General features: G+C 39.9%; 1 protein-coding gene across 2 annotated transcripts in view; it reads left to right on the forward strand.

Annotated features, from left to right (window-relative positions):
- Positions 1 to 18,833, forward strand: part of alkbh8 (alkB homolog 8, tRNA methyltransferase) — a 45,943-nt gene extending 27,110 nt beyond the window's left edge. Inside the window, exons 7-11 of one of the 2 annotated variants that reach the window (XM_068033736.1) lie at positions 5,874 to 5,980; positions 12,314 to 12,465; positions 13,911 to 14,179; positions 16,264 to 16,413; positions 18,149 to 18,833. In XM_068033736.1, the coding sequence (XP_067889837.1) occupies positions 5,874 to 5,980; positions 12,314 to 12,465; positions 13,911 to 14,179; positions 16,264 to 16,413; positions 18,149 to 18,676 (1,206 nt within the window). In that variant the 3' untranslated portion in view covers positions 18,677 to 18,833. Of the gene's footprint in view, positions 1 to 5,873; positions 5,981 to 12,313; positions 12,466 to 13,910; positions 14,180 to 16,263; positions 16,414 to 18,120 lie in introns of both variants that reach the window. The other variant, XM_068033737.1, reaches the window with a different exon arrangement.
- Positions 18,834 to 19,650: the final 817 nt, after the last annotated feature.

The following is a 19,650-nucleotide window of genomic DNA, read 5'->3' on the forward strand; positions in this document are numbered from 1 at the left end:
CTTATGTTCCAGTTGTATCTTTGCTAGCCGTGCCCTGTCTGGGTCTACTTCTAACACTGCTTCTGCTTCTTCAGATTCAAGGGAAAAATGGTTGGCCACTCGTCTTAGGAGTTCAGACTTCCTAGCCTTGCCACCTGTGGTGATCCCACGCTGCTCAGCCATTTTTCTCAATTCCTCCATACACAGTGCTTTTAACTTATCCCAATTTACTTCACCCTGGCTTGGAGAGCTGCTAGTTTCAGTTGCAGACATGTTAGTATTCAATCACACACAACCACAAGAAAACCTGTATTAATCTTGCTCTTTTGATTGGGAACAATTTGGCTTCCCACTTGCAATTTCTCTCGTTTGTAGGTAAAATCCCAGACGACCCCCAATTTCCTGTTACAACCAGGTGAGAAAGGTGTCTGGCGGTCTTTCTCAGCCTTCACCTGGTCTTATTGTAACAAGGTTTTGTTTTTAAACACTGTTTTAGTTCCTCCTTGGTGAATCCCTGTTCACCGCTTTCCAATTATAAGGCAAAGAAATGAGCACAAACAGGTTTAAAGAAGAGAAGTGAAATTTATTAAAACTTAAACTCTAATTTGGTTAACACCTGCGGATGCACGCCGCCCCACACTACATGCATATGCGATACGCATATACAAATAGAGACAGAAAAGAGCAGAAGAAAGATAGTGGAGAGGTCTGAGGCAATCTCTGAAGAGGGGTTTTTAGTGTGGTTCGAGCTCGCTGTCGTCCTTGCTTGTAGGTAGATCTTGCTTTTCATTGGTGCCCAGTATCCTTCTTAAACCTTGTTCACAGTATGAGACTTTTCTCTCTTCGGGTTCATGTGTCTTCAGTGGGCCTTCAGTTCTGTGAGAAAGAGATGGCAGCAGACAGGAGAGAGATGTTTTCAGTCCAGGAGGAAAGAGTTTTGAGTTCGAATTCTCTGTGGCAAGTTCAAATTCAAAAAACGCCAACAGCCAGTTAGTCATGTGACTAAACTGGTCTGACCATGTTTTTTTTGTATTCGGCCATCTTAACAGTTAACTTGGAATGCAGGCCTCTCCACCTTCAACATCTGGTAATCAAAAATCCAGTGTGGATTAAATTGGAGCAGGGAATGGCCCCTTTGTCCTTTCCAAGCACTGTCTGTTACCATGCAAATATCTTTCCAGTCACGGGTTTGGTGTTTTTTTAAAAGCAAGTTCTTTACTCTATTAACAGTTTAAAAATCAATGTTCATGTGGAGAAATATATGTGCCTCATTCTTGGCAGCTGGGGGCCTGCATGACACTTTTCTTGATTCTTTGCATCCTGGATTCACAGTATTCTGCTCATCCAACTCATCTCTGCTGTTTAGTATATTTTGCTTGTCAACATTTCTCATTTGCCAGCACTTACATGTGAACGATGAATGGGAGCTTCATAAACTCTTGTTATCTTTAGCCTTCCATATCCTGCTTAAACTTACCAAGTCCAAGCTTTTTATGTTTTCACAACTCCCATTCTCTGACCCTAACCAACCAAGGTGTACAAACTTTTCCACCTTTTCAACTACATCACCGTTCCACGAAAGAGCAAAATCAGGAGTTAACCATCGAGAAACACAAACATTGTTTTCCAAGTTATAGCTAACTCAATGGCCTAGTGAACAAAGACACCACTATCACAAAGAACAGAAAGTCCTCAGTTTGATTACACATTTACTTATCTTCTCCACAACAGCAAATGGGTCACTACAATCACATCAACCCCAGGGCAAGGGAGGGGGATTCCAGTACCACTATCTGGTGATTCCAGTTGGAAAATGTACTCATATGGATATTTGGGTGAGGATATGATCAAATGTGGATTAATAAACAATTGATTCTCACTGTCTAGGTGTGCATGTCTGAAGGATGGGCCATTTGGGCAAGCTACTGATATCACCTGTGGAACTGTACCTAGCACCAGTCAGAATTTTGAGCGGAGGAAGAGAGAAAGTTGACAAAAAAAGAATAGATTTAAGGGAGAATTTCATGCGCAGCTCCTGGTGCAGATCTCACCAAGCAGAAATGGGCTTGGAGATGGGGCTATACAGAATAGGGTCAATTATATGTCCCAATCTAGCAAGACCCGCACTGGAAGCTTTGTGTCACAAAATTCCCTTTTATATTATGTTTTAGTGCTGTCTGTGATCTGTTTTTAGTTATTATACTGGAATTTTAAACAAAAATATTAATTAGGCTTTCTGAACCTCTCAGTTGGTGTTTGTGTGGCCCAGATTACCTTTTCCTGTGCGGAGCACCAGACCTCCTCTTGGTGTCTTAACACAACTTTATGACCAAGATTTGGAATGTAGCACATATCTATACCTACTACTTTTGTGAGGCAGTGTATTCATGTTGTTATGAAAGTACTTCCATTTTTTGTTAAATTTTGAGGACTTGTGTTTTATTTGGGACAGTTGAAAAGATTCCATAGATGCTGGACTTTTTTTTTTAAAAAGAGGTCATCGTAAGGTCTTTTGAACTTGGTTTGTAAACAACCCTTACTGGAAGTCACCTGTCTTCAGATAATTATCCAGCAGGGGTTTTTTAACTTGGGGGAGATGTTTATAGAGAAGTGTACAGAAGCAGGGATGTCTTGCTGCAATTATACAGGGCCTTGGTGAGGCCACACCTGGAATATTGTGTGCAGTTTTGGTCATCTTATCTGAGGAAGGATGTTCTTGCTATAGAGGGAGTGCAACGAAGGTTTACCAGACTGATTCCTGGGATGGTGGGACTGACATATAAGGAGAGATTGAGTCGGTTAGGATTATTTTCGCTGGAGTTCAGAAGAGTGAGGGGGGATCTCATAGAAACCTATAAAATTCTAACAGGACTTTACAAGGTAGATGCAGGAAGGATGTTCCCAATGGTGGGGGAGTCCAGAACCAGGGGTCATAGTCTAAGGATATGGGGTAAACCTTTTAGGACTGAGATGAGGAGAAATGTCTTCACCCAGAGAGTGGTGAGCCTGTGGAATTCACTACCACAGAAAGCAGTTGAGGCCAAAACATTGAATGTTTTCAAAAAGGAGTTAAATATAGCTCTTGGGTCTAAAGGGATCAAAAGCTATGGGGCGAAAGCTGGAACAGGCTACTGAGTTGGATGATCAGCCATAATCATAATGAATGGCGGAGCAGGCTCAAAGGGCCGAATGGCCTACTCTTGCTCCAATTTTCTATGTTTCTATGTAAGTGTCAAGACAAGATTTATAGGGGTCAGGAGGTGTGACTCTTGAGATATTGTTTTGGTTTCGCTTTGGACAGTCAGTTGGAGTTTAAAAAATCAACCTGAAGGAAAAACCCCAGCTCAGCCTGTTCCATCTCTTTGAGAAGCTCTTAGAAGCGAGTGTAAGAAATCGAGAAATTCAACCAGAAATGCCTGCTTGAAACGCCTGTTGCCGCATTTCTCCTGAGACGCTGGTAAAATCGTTGGATAAATCTTCAACGCCGCCTGAACGGATTGCTCCAGAGAAAGATCCCAGTGACAGACGTCTATGCGTATTTGGGGCACCAAACGAAAAACAGGACAACTTTTTGTTCCACATCTTTATAAAAAAAAACTTCAAGAATTAGCAAGTATTTGACCAAAGTATTTTTTTTGTAACAGTGTGTGTGTACGCGCTCGCACACGCGTGGCTATGGTAAAAGGAAACATTCATATTTTAATCTGTGTGTTAATGCTTTGCTTCATTACTGGTTGTGTCTTATTTTATAATAAACTGATAATTTTGTTGTTTATTAAAGAAACCTGGTTGGTGTATTTTATTCTGGGATAAAGAATAGAGTCTATGATTGACCTTATTGGTAACTGGGTAAACATTTAAACATATGTTGCGACCTGTGGAGAAGTGGAACTGGAACAGACAGTGCCCTCCTCCACCTCGGTCGTTACAATGTCACTGCATTTCTGTCTATAATAGCAAGATGCAGACCCTTCCCTTTGTATTTGGCCAATCATGCCTTCCTAATTAGCACTGCAGCCTCACAGCTCCAGTGACCCGGGTTCAGTTCTGGGTGCTGCCTGTGCGGTGTTTGCAAGTTCTCCCTGTGACCGCGTGCGTTTCCGCTGGGTGCTTCGGTTTCCTCTCACAGCCAAAGACTTTCAGGTTGATAGGTAAATTGTAGGTAGGTGGTAGGAGAACTGTGGGGATGTGGCAGGGAATATGGGATTAATGTCGGATTAGTATAAATGGGTGGTTATTGGTCACACAGACTCGGTGGGCTTAAGGGCCTGTTTCAGTGCTGTATCACTAAACTAATTGATTTGAAACATAATTTGGCTGCAATTATTAATTCAGATTAAGTTGTAATTTTTCATAATTGGTTATGTAAAACAGCTAGTTGATATCACTGAAAATTTGAAAGAAAATCTTACGATTGATCTCGTCATTCAGGTGAATGCTGAAGAGGCAATGCAAGTAAAATTGAATGGAATTACCTGTTAAGTAACTTGGATCCTTTTGTGGGCAGTTTTATTAGGTGGATTTATCTCCCAGAGGATCTAAATATTCATTTTTAACTGGCTGCTCTTCCACCCTCTGGTTTATTTTAAAATTTCCTTTGCTTCCTCCTCCAAACACCAACATTTTCCATGTCAATGGAAATAGTGATTCCATTTAAAAATATATATTAGAAGCTAAAATTTTTGTCATTATGCTCTTGGAATATTTTATTACGTTAAAGGTGCTATATAAATTTAACATTGCTGTTCCATATTCCTGATATAACTGTGCAATGTACTGCTGGCCCATGGGCAATTTTCAAAGTCTGATTGAACCACCGTTTCAGGCAAGAACATTTTGGGGTGTTGTGACTGGTGGTTGAATGGGGGTAGAAAGTGGGTGATGATTTCCAATGCTCGCCACCTGTTTTCTGCCCTGAAAAATGGGGGTCAGTAATTGAAAATCACAGATAATAGAAGGGACCACCTGGGCAGACCTTTGACACCCAAGGTACCCCACAAGCAATTGTGCAAGCTTCCTTCCTATCTGAAACAGCTGCTTAAATAGACAAATTAAGACACAGATTGCAATTTTTGTGTTCAATTAGCAGAGCCTGCACAGCACATGATCTTCCCATTTGTACCAGGTGCTGAGTGGTCTAACCAGTGATCCTTAAAGGGATTACGGGAGGCTGCCCAAAAGTTAGCCCAGGAAGCTTTTTTTTTGGTTTGGTGTGTCCAGGAGGAGCAGGAGTCCCCATCCTTTCCAGGCGTGATTGTGTGCTTTAGCATGAGAGTTGGACGATTTTCTGCTTGGTACCCATAGCTCGCCAGCGGCTTGCAAATGTAGCCTGCACCTCAAAATAGTTTGGGACCTCATGGTATATGAAATGGATGGGTGGAGCAACTGCCCCACAGATTTTGCACCCGTTTTGGTTCCAATTTGAAAATTGATCCCAGGTGTTGGATTGCTGAAGGAGAATTTTCAGTTGGCAATGATTTGCTTCTGTATTCTCATTCCTAAAGTAGTTGGATTGTGTTATAGTCTTCAAAACGATCTCCAGAAACTCTCTCTTGCTCACTGATAGAAAGTATCTTGTGTAATAGTCTTCTGAAGTTTAATAGCAATCAGCTTCATGTCCAACCACAATCTGCTGTTTGCTATTCATTTTAATAAATGCTAATTTTAATATTAGGATTTTTTTTCTCATTTGTCGTATTGAAAATACGATCAATTAAGGTAAGAAATACCCACACACAATACATAGGTGGGAGTTTCCTGTTGCTGCCATTTCTTATGTTGGAAACTGTTTTGAGCTCAGGCTTTTTTGTGTGACAGCAGATTTTAGGTTGTCATCTTTTAATTTATATGTTACTTATTTTGGATTTAAAATAAAGTTTCATTTTTATCTGTAGACTGTGATGGATTTTAAGCACCCAAATGGCCGCAGTGTTGCAGTAATGTTGCCCCGTTGTAGTCTGCTGGTAATGACTGGTGAATCCAGATACCTTTGGAGTCATGGGTGAGTAATATACTGATTAGATAAACTGAAAATCTTGCATAAATTTAAAAACAAATAGCTAAAAGCAATTAAATTATCTGCATTTTGTGTCATTGGTGGTGAGCTTTATAGACAAACAATGAAGACACTGTTGATTTTTTTTTTTGTCACCTGTGTCTTTATAGTCTACTTGTATTGGGCTGCTGGCGGTGTCCTGGCAGCCAACTCTAGCGCTTTGCCTCTGCTGCTCAGAATGTGTCCACATGGAAAATTATTGTGCTTTTCGAAATATAAAAAGTGAAACACTGAATCTGAAAAAAGCTTAAAAGATCCAACAGGCATTTGAAAAGAGAAAAGTCATTGTTTTGTGTAGCCCCTGTCAAAGTTGGAATTGTTGATTTTTCTTTGTTTTGGCAGTAAACCAGCTTTTTAGAAAGAAACTACGAATATTTGTGTTCCTTCATGTTACACGCTCAACTGGTGGTATTCTCTTAAAGACAATTTTATAAGCATGACGATTTGTTAATTGTATGGTTAATTCTATTTATGCATTTAATTATCTCCAGGAAAATTTATGGGGCATGAAAGTCATAGTCACAGAATCACAGAAATGTTACAGCGCAGAAGGAGGCCATTCGGCTCATCGTGTCTGCACCTAATGAGCATTACACCTAGTGCCACTCCCCCGCTTTCTCCCCGTAACCCTGCACAGTCTTCCTTTTCATATCACAGTATAATTCCCTGTTGAATGCTTCAATTGAACTTGGCTCCACCACACTCAGGCAGTACATTCCAGACCTTAACCATACGCTGCTTGAAAAAGTTTTTCCTCATGTCGATTTTGCTTCTTTTACCAATTACTTTAAATCTCCGCCCTCTCATTCTCAATCCTTTTCACGAGTCGGAACAGTTTCCCACTATCTAATCTCTCCAGACCCCTCATGATTTTGAATACCTCTATCAAATCTCCTCTCAGGCTTCTCTTCTCCAAAGAAAACAGTCCCAACTTCTCCAATTTATCTTCATACCTGAAGTTCCTCATCCCTGGAATTGTTCTCCTGAATCGTTTCTGCATCCTCTCTAACGCCTTCACATCTTTCCTGAAGCGTGGCGCCCAGAACTGAACGCAGTACTCCAGCTGAGGTTGAACTAGTGTCTTATACAAGTTCAACATAACTTCCTTGCTCTTGTACTCTATGCCCCTATTAATAAAGCCCAGGATACTGTATGCTTTATTAACTGATCGCTCAATCTGTCCTTCCACCTTCAATGACTTATGCACATATACACCCAGGTCCCTCTGCTCCTGCATCCATTTTAGTATTGTACCCTTTATTTTATATTTTGTCTTCATGTTCTTCCTACCAAAATGTATCACTTCACATGTCTCCGCATTGAACTTCATCTGCCACCTATTCCACCAGCTTGTCTATGTCCTTTGCAGTTCTACACTATCCTCCTCACGGGTCACAATGCTTTCACGTTTGTACCATCTGCAAATTTTGAAATTGTGCCCAGTACACCAAGGGCTTGGTCATTAATATATATCAGGAAATGCAAGGGTCCCAACACTGAACCCTGGGGAACTCCACTACCAACCCTCCTCCAGTCTGAAAAACATCCATTAACCACTACTCTGTTTCCTGTCACTCAGACAATCCCGTATCCATGTTGCTACTGTCCCGTTTATTCCATGAGCTCTAACTTTGCTCACAAGTCTGTTGTGCAACACTGTACCAAACACCTTTTGGAAGTCCATGTACACCACATCAACTGTATTTCCCTCAACAACCCTCTCTGTTACCTCTTCAATAAACTCGAGGAAGTTAGTTAAACATGATTTTTCATTCAGAAATCCATGCTGGCATTCTTTAATTCACCTGCATTTATCCATGTGACTAATGATTTTGTCTTGAATTATTCTTTCTAGGATTTTCCCCACCACCGAAGTTAAGCAGACTGGCCTGTAGTTGCTGGGCTTATCTTTACACTTTTTTTGAACAAGGGTGTAACTTTTGCAATTCTCCAGTCCTTTGGCACCACCCCTGAGTCTAAAGAAGACTGAAAAATTATGGCCAGTGCCTCCACAATTTTCCACTCACTCTTCCTTCAGTAGGGCGGCACAGTGGTTAGCACCGCAGCCTCACAGCTCCAGGGACCCGGGTTCGATTCCGGGCACTGCCTGTGTGGAGTTTGCAAGTTCTCCCTGTGTCTGCGTGGGTTTTCTCCGGGTGCTCCGGTTTCCTCCCACAAGCCAAAAGACTTGCAGGTTGATAGGTAAATTGGCCATTATAAATTGCCACTAGTATAGGTAGGTGGTAGGGAAATATAGGGACAGGTGGGGATGTTTGGTAGGAATATGGGATTAGTGTGGGATTAGTATAAATGGGTGGTTGATGTTCGGCACAGACTCGGTGGGCCGAAGGGCCTGTTTCAGTGCTGTATCTCTAATCTAATCTAATCTAATCTAATCCTTGGATGCATTTCATCCGGTCCTGGTGCCTTATCCACTTTAAGTACAGACAGCATATCCAATACCTCCTCTTTAACAAGTTTAAACCCTTCTAGTGTCTGAATTACCTTTTCACCATTGCCTGGGTTGCATCATCTTTAGTAAAGACAGATGTAAAGTATTCATTTAATACCTCAGCCATGCCCTCTGCCTCCGTGCGCAAATTCCCTTTTTTGGTCCCTAATTGGCCCCACTCCTCCTTTTACCACCCTTTTACTATTTATATGTCTATAGAAAACTTTGGGATTCCCTTTTATGTTGACCACCAGTCTCTTTTCATACTCTCTCTTCACTTCTCTTATTTTCACTTCCCCTCTGAACCTATATTCGGCCTGGTTCTCATCAGTATTTTCCATCTGGCATCTGTCGTAAGCACACTTTTTCTTCTTTATCTTAATCTATATCTCTTTTGTCATCCGTGGTGCTGTGGATTTGTTTACCCTACCTTTTCCCTTCAAGGGAACATACCTTGACTGTGCCCGAACTATCTCTTTGAAGGTAGCCCATTGCTCAGCTACTGTTTTTCCTGCCAACCTTTGACTCCAATTTACCCATCCCACATCTGTTCTTACCCCATTGAAGTTGGGTTTCTCCCAGTTAATTAATCTTGCTCTGGATCGGGTGTCGGCCATAAGCATGAGTACGGCTTCAAAAAATAGTGGATGGGTATTCTCATTTATTGCAGATATGGTTGATCAATTTACAGCACCTGCCAACAGTGTGTATGTACCATAGCAGAAAATTGAGGTTAGGAATCCTAAATAATAAATTTATTTTTAAAATCATTCTGCTGATCAATCCATCCACAGTTTCCAGAAACTAAACTGGTGTCTGTACCTTTTATTGTTTAAACATTCATTTCAGAAGGTTAGCCCTAATCTACTTGGAATTTACTGTTGATCATTTTAGTGCTGGCTGTGACGTGTTTATCTATGTCGTCATATCTTCTAAGTGTGAAGTGCTAATGCCTGATGTAAAGAATGGGCAACGGCGCTCGCCGCCGACCTCAAAGAAATATTTATAGTCATAGATGCCCAGAAAAATCTACCAATCTCCGTGGCGTGGATTTCCCTCTTCGTGACAGCAGTTTCAATCTTGGGTGTCCAGCAGCAGTGATGTCAGCAACCAAGATAAGCAACAAATCACATTGAAGTATTCTCACAGACAGAAAAATAGAAAGTTAAAAGCACTGATTATCATCACACAATTTTTCAGATAATATAAATGATATTGCTTGAATTAAGATGAAACTAAAATGTCATTAACTTTAAAAGAAAATGTGGGATTTTATTATCATGGAGAAATTTGACATTCCACAAATACAAAATTAGCTTTTCAGGGCCAGTGAGGCGGTTTAGCAGTAATTATGAACTTACTACGTCATATTAAAAACTCAGTTACACTTCATTCAACAAGGAGTAACTTTTTCAAGGGATTTTACAATAAGACTAACAGACTAAAAATGGATATTTTCATTAATTGCTTAAGGATTGCACTCTGTGGGAGGGGCGGTGGTGGGGTGCAGGGTGGCACCAACACACCCTATGGAGAAGTCATAGTCGTTTACGGCATAGAAGGAGGCCTTTCAGCCCATCAAGTCCATGCCTGCTCTCTCCAGTGCAATCCAGTGGGCAGCGAGTTCCAGGTAATTACCACTCGCTGCGTAAAAATGTTTCTCTTCACATTCCCCCTGCATCTCAAAACCTTTAATATGTGTCCCCTAGTCCTTGTACCATTAGTTAATGGTGTAACGTATGAGGAGAGATTGGGTCAACTAGGGCTATATTCACTAGAGTTTAGAAGAATGAGAGGGGATCTGACAGAAACCTATAAAATTCTAACAGGACTAGACAGGCTAGATGCAAGGAGGATATTCCCGATGGCTGGGGAGTCCAGAACCAGGGGTCGCAGTCTCAGGATACAGGGTATGCCATTTAGAACCGAGATGAGGAGAAATTTCTTCACTCAGAGGGTGATGAACCTGTTGAATTTTCTACCGCAGAAGGCAGTAGAGGACAAGTCATTAAATATATTCAAGAAAGAGATAGATATATTAATGCCAAAGGGATCAAGAGATAGGGGGAGAAAGTGGGAACAGGGTACTGAATTTACGATCAGCCATGATCATTTTTTGAATGGCAGAGCAGACCCAAAGGGCCGAATGGCCTGTTCCTGCTCCTATTTTCTATGTTTCTATGAACAGGTAGTAAAGGGGTGTGGGTCGTTCCCACTGTTCAACCCCCAACTGACCGCAATCATGTTTTGTTTAAAATGATGAGTTAGCCCCTGAGTGTTTTTATGGTCAAATGAACAGACAAATGACAGGTTTTCTTGTAGGTTTAAAACCTAAGATTAATTCGTTGAATGATATTCATTTCCCAGAATGTTCACAACACAACTCACGTATGCATTCATTCACATGTGCGCTCTCAAGAAGATAGATAGAAAGTAAAGGGTAAGAGTTCAAGGCATAGTAGGTGTTCGTGATTTACGGTAAACCTGTTACATCTTCTAAGTAGGACAGTCTCATTTAAAGGTTATTGCCTGGATGTTTGCAGTCTTGAATTAGTTGAGGCATTGTAGATTTCAGACTGAAGGTGACAGTCACTTTCAGTTCTCTGCTGCACCAAGTTGAAGTGTAGAATTAACAGCACGGCTTCATCTTGTTAAGGCTAGATCTTTCCACTAACCCTGGCCGGACTGCCTTCTGTGATGTTGCTGTGATCTCTACCTCTCCCTCCAGAGCGTTCCCTTATAAGGTCAAAATCCATCAAATTAGAGCTACTTTTAGTTGGCACATGGTGGTCTCCCCTGGCGTGATCATACAATAGAGCAGGATGTGGAATTCATGGCTGTCACTGTGGATAAATATTATTTTATTATGATGTGTCTACTTCACACCTCCTTTGTCTCAAGAAATCCAATCAATTCAGAAATGTTTCTTGATGCTTTCAGGATGGGTGTAGTCAACACCTCTTAGTCTGGAATGTATCCTTTTGTCCATTAGAGACAGTGAGGCAGTTTTTGAATACACAGGTCAGGTCATCTAACCTTCGGTGGCCATGTTTGCAGCACATTGTCCACTTTTTTAAAAGGAAAAGTCAATTTCAAAGAGTCCATATTGAATCAAATGCATATCTTAAAAGTGGGAGTATATGTCTTTCCTGGGCATGACCATGAGAGCAGAGTTTCCTTGTCTAAGCCTGTCATAATCTTGTACATCTCTATCAAATCTCCCCTCAAGCTCCTTTGCGCCAGGGAGAACAGCCCAGCTTTTCCAACCTAACCTTGCAGCTAAAATCCCCCATCCCTGGAACCATTCTGGTAAATCTCCTCTGCACCCTCTCCAGGGTTCCTTCCTAAAGTGTTGTGACCAGAACTGGGTGCAGTACTCTAGTTGGGGACTAACCAGAGCTTTATAAAAGTTCAGTATAACTTTCCTGCTTTTGTACTCTGTACTTCTATTTATGAAGCCCAATATACCATATGCTTTGCTAACCACTCTCTGAATATGGCCTGCCACCTTCAAACATCAATGCACATGCACCCCCAGGACCCTGTGTTCCTGATCACTCTTTAGAACTGCACCATTAAATCTATAATGCCTCACTCTATTCTCTTCTGCCAAAGTGCATCACTTCACACTTGTCTGTATTAAATTCCATCTGCCACTTGTATGTCCATTGTAAAAGTGTAGCATCATTGGCAACAATTTCTGGATTTCTGTGTTCTGCGCATGTGCTGACCGTTTCAGTTTAGTAACGATGGTGACGCTGACTGTTTCGCTTTCGTTACCACAGCAAAACCTGGGCCGATTGTCTTTTTTTTTCTGCATTCAACAGAATTACACCTAGAAAGTTTGATGTTGTGCCAGCATCAGATTTGCAAAAGACCACAACCATTAGTGGTGACATCAGTAACTTGACCTTAAACAAAAGGGGAACAAGGACAAGTTTTACCTTTCGAAAAATCAGGATGACGCCCTGTGACTGTGGTAAATGTGTTTTCATTTTTTCTTTCCTGAGTTCTTCCTATGCTGAGCACTATTTCCTGACCAAGAAGTTGGCTGGGTGATTTGATCTGAGTCTCTGCTGATGTATTGGAACACATATGAAAGTAGGCTGAGACACCTCACCCTTTTTATTCTGTATTAATCTCTGCTCCTCAGCCCCTGATGATGTGATACTGCCAGTTGATTAGATGATATTATTACATGTGCTTTACACAATTTTATTAAGCTTGAAGTGGACACGTAGAGCGGACTTCCAGCAAAAAATTGATTTGGTATAAATTAACACCTTTTACAGCAAGTTTAATATCTGTTGAGACTGACAGCTATAGGAAGAGTAACATCACATTGAAATATTTTCCGATGCGGCAGCAAAAGGAACTTGCCATTTCTTAAACTAACCATGGTGGTGATGGGGCAGGGAAATAATTTATGATAGCAAAATCATGGAAACCGACTCCATGTGGAGTGGCCTCAATGAACCAAGAGGCCTTTCTCGCTCAGCTTTATGTTCTAATGCTTCCTTCCTTAGCTAGAAAGTTCAACCGCTCCTCCAAGGACATGATCAACTCTTTATGGTGCAGTGGGAAATTCTATGGCCGTTACTGCCATATTCTCTCTCTCTCTGCTCTGCTGACACTGCTGTAGCCCATCATTGAATTTACCAAATAACATATTTCTCGTCTAGGGACTATTTTTAGTGTTTTAAAATCTCCTCGAGGGTGTTGAGGAATTAAACAATTTTTCCCATGTTTGCCAGGCAGTGTTGGCATTCAGCAATACCAGGTCAGATTTATTTGTGCTACCAACTAAACTAAGCTGACAATCAAATCTTGATCAAAACATTCTATCTCTGCAATAGATTGTACAATTTCACAATGAATTAATAAGGAGGATGGGAAATGGAGCATCCAGGTGAGAAGTGTGTTAAACTTCAGAAAGCTTGTTATGAAAGGATAATACTGGAACCTATCTTTACTCAGTTTCACATTTATTGTGCAGAATAAAAGGATTACGAACATGTAGTTCCTCACTCAAAACCCTCCACCAGTCTCAGTAAGTGTCTGCTTATAAGTGCTCAAGTAAGACCCCAGTTAACACCCTCCACCTGCATATAATTAAACAATTGATACATAATTACCAGATTAACAAAGTGGAGTGCTTGAATAGGATAGAAGTTGGCTTACTTATCTGTAGGTGGAGGAAAAGCACAGAGCTTTACAATTAATGCATTGGGCTTGTGAAATAATCAATTGAAAGGAAAACTTTGTTTAACTTCAGATTGTTACTGTGTGGTGTTGTCTTTGGAATTTTTGTGTTAACTGAAATATACAAAAGTTTTACATGTGCAATTTTCTTTTGGCTCTAAATCCAGATGTTAAATTATATCCGTTGTAATTAGAAAAAGGATGTTCTGCTCTTGTCTGCAGCTTACCCAGAAGTCTGTGACAGTCAGATTAGTTGCAAGTGCAGGGACTCCCCACCCTCAGTCCCAAGTAGTAATGAAGATGCCTCAAAGCTGGAGCACAAGTATGTGCATGATGTCTATGACGAGATTGCTGGCCACTTCAGCAGTACCAGGCACACTCCATGGCCAAAGGTGACCGAATTCCTCAAAGCACTGCCAGTGGGAGCTTTTGTGGTTGATGTTGGTTGTGGAAATGGCAAATACCTAGGTGTGAACAAGGACTTGTTCATGGTAAATATGTTTCTTAATCTTCAAATACAAAATAGTTGTGTTTAACTTTTGCATTTTTAAATTAAGGTTGCAGAAACTGCATTCAGCATCGATTACTAAGAATGGGTTCACAGGAGAAGTTGAGGCTTTTAAATTTTACAAGGGTTTGGTGTTTGGGGAATTTCTCATGGTATATCATTCTAAACTCAGCTAAATGCCAACATTTCTAAACCTTGATCTGGGCTCGGACTCAATAAAGAACATTTTCTATTGAGTGATAGACAATACAACAGAGGTGGAGGTCATTGGGCCCCGGTACCTCCTGTAACCCCATTTCTCCCAGATTCTTTTATATTCCTCTTTTTTTAAACATTCATTTCACTCCTTTTTAAACGATCGTTTAGTTTGCCTCAATAGCTATATAATGAAGCATGCCATAGTCTGATAGCCATGAGTTCAAGGACATTCCTTCTCCCTTTCCATTCAGTCCTTCCAGTAGGAATTCTCCGTCTCCGTTCCTGTCTACCCACAGGAAGGTCTCCAGGTTTCACACCCCTTTGCTGGCTTCTTCTTTCTCTGCTCCGCCCCCATTCACCATACTGCTACTACTTCCAGTTCTGCAGAAAATATTAGTTCCTCCCCAGCATCCAACCCATTCCCCAATCTGCCCCTCTGTCCCATCCCCTGTTTCTCAACCACAAAACTACAGCAACATTTTTCACGTATTATTTTTGTTGTAGTTGCTTATAATATCCCTAATTGGCCTTTTCTTTTTAGACCGTTAAATAAGGTGATGTTGCCTAATGTATTCTGAGCACAGAGAGGGTATTTATGTTGCATGGGGTTAATAGTTTAATATCGTGCAAGATGAAGGTCATTTTTATGTGTGCTGTGTCAAACAAATTATCTGCTGCCACTCGATGTGTTACAGGGCTGATAAGAGTATTGAATGAGTATGCACGTCAGAGTCAATAATGCTTTGAGCTATGTTTATCAAACTTTCAAAAGTACTCGTTATTTAGGTCAGGATACAATTGATTACAAAATATACGCAGCTCATGGGCTTATCTTTTGTCCCATATCTCCCATTTTTATTACATTTGTTTCTCTCCCATATCTCCTTTTTGAAATGGAAAATTTCATTTTATAGACTGCATGCATCAAATGACTTCCTTAACTGGAACCAATAGAAATTTTAAAAAACAGCTAGCTAGTTGAACTTACAGCCTCCAGCTTAACAGCCAGGCAGCAAATTACTTGTTCTACTGGGAAGGACCATTCTAATGTGCTTATTATTATAAATTCTTAGATCAACACTGAGCTCAGTAATTTTTTTCATATCACATATTTATCTGGATTCTGACTGTAGCCATCAATGCTCAGGATTAATAATTGAAGTAGAACAAATTTTAGAAAGGTTGGACGTTTTGGGAGATTGTGATTGTAAAGTCTCATAATAAATATAACAAAGAGGAGTTTGAGGTGTACGTCAGGTAAATTGAGTGGAAAGGGATTTGCTTCTGTGTGAGGTTAGGTAGTATAAAACATCAAAATGTGTCGTCCATTATTTTGATGTTGCTGATAATTTTTTGACACAACTTGCCACTAAAATGTTGAGGGTTCTAGTCTGTAATAAAGATTACTTAATATCAGGAATAATATCACAGCTATTTGCACTTACTTCTGCAAGTATTAACTCAGAACTGTCATAATATTTAATGCATTTTCTTGTATCCAAAGAAGTGACGTAAAATCTCATTTATGTGCTTAATATTCTCTCAGAACCTTCAATCTGAATATCAGACTACTCAATAAATGTAAAAGCAAAATACTGCGGATGCTGAAAACAGAAAATGCTGGAAATACTCAGCAGATCTAGCAGAATCTGTGGAGAGAGAAAAATAGAGTTAATGTTTCAGGTCTATGACCTTTCATCAGAACTCAATACATGATAAATACTTGATTTACTGAGTTGAAACCCATTTATATATAAAATGAATAGCAGCTTGTTAATAGTTGATTTGGAAGTTGAAAATTTTGTGATTGCATAATTCATACTTTAAAAAAAGTTCTATTACGTACTTTTTTACATTCCCATTTAACAGGTGGGTTGTGATCGCAGCAAAAATCTTGCTGATATTTGCAGAGAGAGAAAATTTGAGGTCTTCATTTCTGATGCCTTGCTTGTGCCGCTGCGTAGTGGAGTTTGTGATGCCTGTATATCTATAGCTGTTGTTCATCACTTTTCAACAGAGGTAACTTTAAATTTATCTTTGAGAATGTACTGAGAATTGTAACATGTTCCATATTTTATTTTGTACTTTTAGTTTGAACCAGTGAATATTTGGTAAAGTAATAGCTTTAGTTTTTTTCTTTGCACAATAACTAATAAAGGTTAAAAAATATCACCTCCATCTGTCTCATGTTCCAATTGGGTCTAAAATGCAATAAATTCATGTGGTGTGATAACTTGGCTGAGTACTCACTATAATTGTGTGAAATTAGTCATATGCTGTAAAAATGGTGCCATTTCTTCAGAAGAGTTTTACATCTTTTCAATTTACCTCTCTAATGAGAATGTTGAGGTGAAAGCCAGCCTATTCTAGAGAAAGATTTGAGAGATAAGTTGCATGATCTAAGAGTCTGTGTGTCTGTGGTGATTGCTGTTCAAAGAGAAAGCAATTTGGGAAAGAGTTGAGAATGATAATGCCCCCCCAACCCCCCAACCCCACCTTAACCTTGGTGAATATTTGTTGTGTTTTAGCTGATCAATGCAGATGATGGTGGAGGAAGGAAATAGACAGGCTTGTGACAATCTTTAAATAGACTGATACTATTTTTTTTAAATAAGTCTAATTCCCAAATCTGTTGTAAAAACCCTATGCTCCTTTAAACCCTGTCATTCTGCAGTTTTGTTCCCAACTTCCCCTATTTGTCCCTCAAAGCTCATCTCTTCTATAACTCATCCCCTGACCCAATGCTTCCTGAGATTGTAAATGGCTCTCATTTGCTCTTGCAATGTTCCTCTCCATTTCAAAATAGCCATCACTGTCTTCCTCAAATGGTCAATGATCAGTCATCTATACACTCCAACAATCACCCCTCCTCTCTTTCCCCCCACCCACCATTCCCTTTATAGGCCTTTTGAATATGTTGCTACCTCTCGGCTCCATGCTTGTATCTCTGACAATTCCCTGTTTGAATCCCTTTCGTCTGATTTCTGCCCTGCCTATTCTCTCTGGTCCTCTGATTTGGACCTTTTCTACATTCCTCTTCTCTGTTTCACTATTGATCACAGAGCTTTCAGCCACATTGGCACTTCTCTCTGTAACTCCCTGCCCAAACACCTCTGCACTTTTACTTTCCTCCTTCAAAAGCCTAGTCAAAGCCCATTTCATTGACCAAGCTATTATTGAACAATAACAGAAATTGCTCGAAACACTGGACTGGGTGAAGTTAATATTTTGGGTCTTCTTCAAAACTTCACAACTGTATTTTTCTTTTTATTTGCTATATTGTGTTTGTGCAGACTTGATAATTGTGAACCATGGAGTGCCTAGTTATTTCACTAGTAAGGAAGAATTTCATAACTTACTCAACTTAATAGTCCTTTCCCATTCACAGAGAAATTGGATATTCCACTGCACTCTTGGAATAATCTGTATCTATCTATTAAGTTTTTAAAAGTGAAGACACTTTTCCCAAAATAAGTAAGACTTTAGTCCTGACACTTGTACCATTTTGTCATGTGCATGGGTTTGGTATTAAGTGTACACATTTTTTTTTAAAACGGCAAGTTGCCTGCAAACCCTAATCTGAGGAGTGGTACATGGTATGAGGGGATCTAAATGGGGATATGTGTGGATAATAGACTTATTGTACTTAAGCAGTTTCTACATCATGTTCTACTGTAAACTGGTAACTGCAATATGTATAAAATATCTTGCTCCATTTTGCATTAGGTCTTGTTCAGTGAGTTCTTTTTTATAGGGAAGGAGGCTGTCAGCCATCAAAGAGATTGTGAGAATTCTACGACCAGGAGGCAAGGGACTTATTTATGTTTGGGCAATGGAGCAAGAACAAAACAAAGTAAAATCTAAATATCTCATGGAAAGAAAAGAAAAAACAATCCAATCACAAAAAAATTGCAACGCAATGCCAACAGTGGATGAAGATCAAGATACCAGTAAAATGGATTTAGCTTGTTTCAATCAGTTGGCAGATGTTAATGGCACAGTAAATAAACAAAACAGTGCAAAGCTGCATATTCACACAAATAGAACCTCTTTTGAGTCACAAGATCTGCTCGTTCCTTGGCATTTGAAAGATGGAGTTAAAGCTGATAGTGTCTCACCACTGCCACCCACTGGACCCAAAGAACTTGCAGTTTTCCATCGCTACTATCATATTTTCTCTGATGGAGATTTGGAAAACATATGTAGAAGTATATCTAATATTAGGATTGTACAGAGTTATTATGATCAAGGGAATTGGTGTGTGGTAATTGAAAAATACTAAAATGTTCTAAATGGCTATTATATACTTGTAACTCCAAACTTAGGAGTTGAGCCTTAGATTTTATTTTGAAACTTGTTTCACATATTGAGACATATTGTAATAACTGCATGTATTTTTTAAAAAAAATCTATTTATTCTTAATAAAGAAGAGGTAATTATGACAAAGCCAATGCTTTTTCATGTCTAGATGCTTGCCTTCATCACACCCTTCAGCTTCAGGATGTCTAATAGCAGAAACTGCAAAAGATTGGTTCAAGATATTTTTGTCCTGCCCCCCTTCTTAGTTGGCTCAGTTGAGGAAGTGGGACACAGCCTGATCCCTGGTCTCCAAGCGTTTATCAGGAACAGCTCACAAAGAGAAGGAATGTCTGTAATTTCTCTGTTAACTCTACCTCACTGTGGTGTATCTTTAAATCATGACCCCAGCACAGAGGGAAAATCCATTATCTACTGTGCGCAGAGCAAGTGGTGGAAAAGCATAATCCAGTGGAGAGTCTTCTGCAATGGTATGTCTTTGCATTATCTTGCAACTGCAGATATTTTGCTACATTACATGTGATTAAGTTGCTTCCAATGGGAGGAGGGAAAATAAAGGCCTGGAATTTGCAATATTCATCATTATCCCTCTGAATCTGACTGCAACTTCAGGGTTTAGTGCAAGCACTGATTAACATGGAAGTTCTGAAGTTGCAGCCCGTCATTCACTGCTCTGCCACAGGCTGTGCAGTGGAGTCAGCAGTCAGTGAAATCAGTTGATCTGGTGAGAACTTACCCTTTTCCGTTGTCGTAGTAATTCCATAAAAAGTTGAGCCTTTGTCAATGAAGTGTTTTTTAACGGCAATCTGAGTAACAACTACTGCTGAAAAACTGTTCTGGCCCTGAAAAAATAATTTTTGTGGAATGTTGTCAAATGTCTCCATTATGATTACTAGATTTTTAAATCCGATTTTTAAATAATTAAATTTAAAGTTTGA

The sequence above is a fragment of the Heterodontus francisci genome, chromosome 6, assembly GCF_036365525.1.
Source record: "Heterodontus francisci isolate sHetFra1 chromosome 6, sHetFra1.hap1, whole genome shotgun sequence".
Classification (NCBI taxonomy): domain Eukaryota; kingdom Metazoa; phylum Chordata; class Chondrichthyes; order Heterodontiformes; family Heterodontidae; genus Heterodontus; species Heterodontus francisci.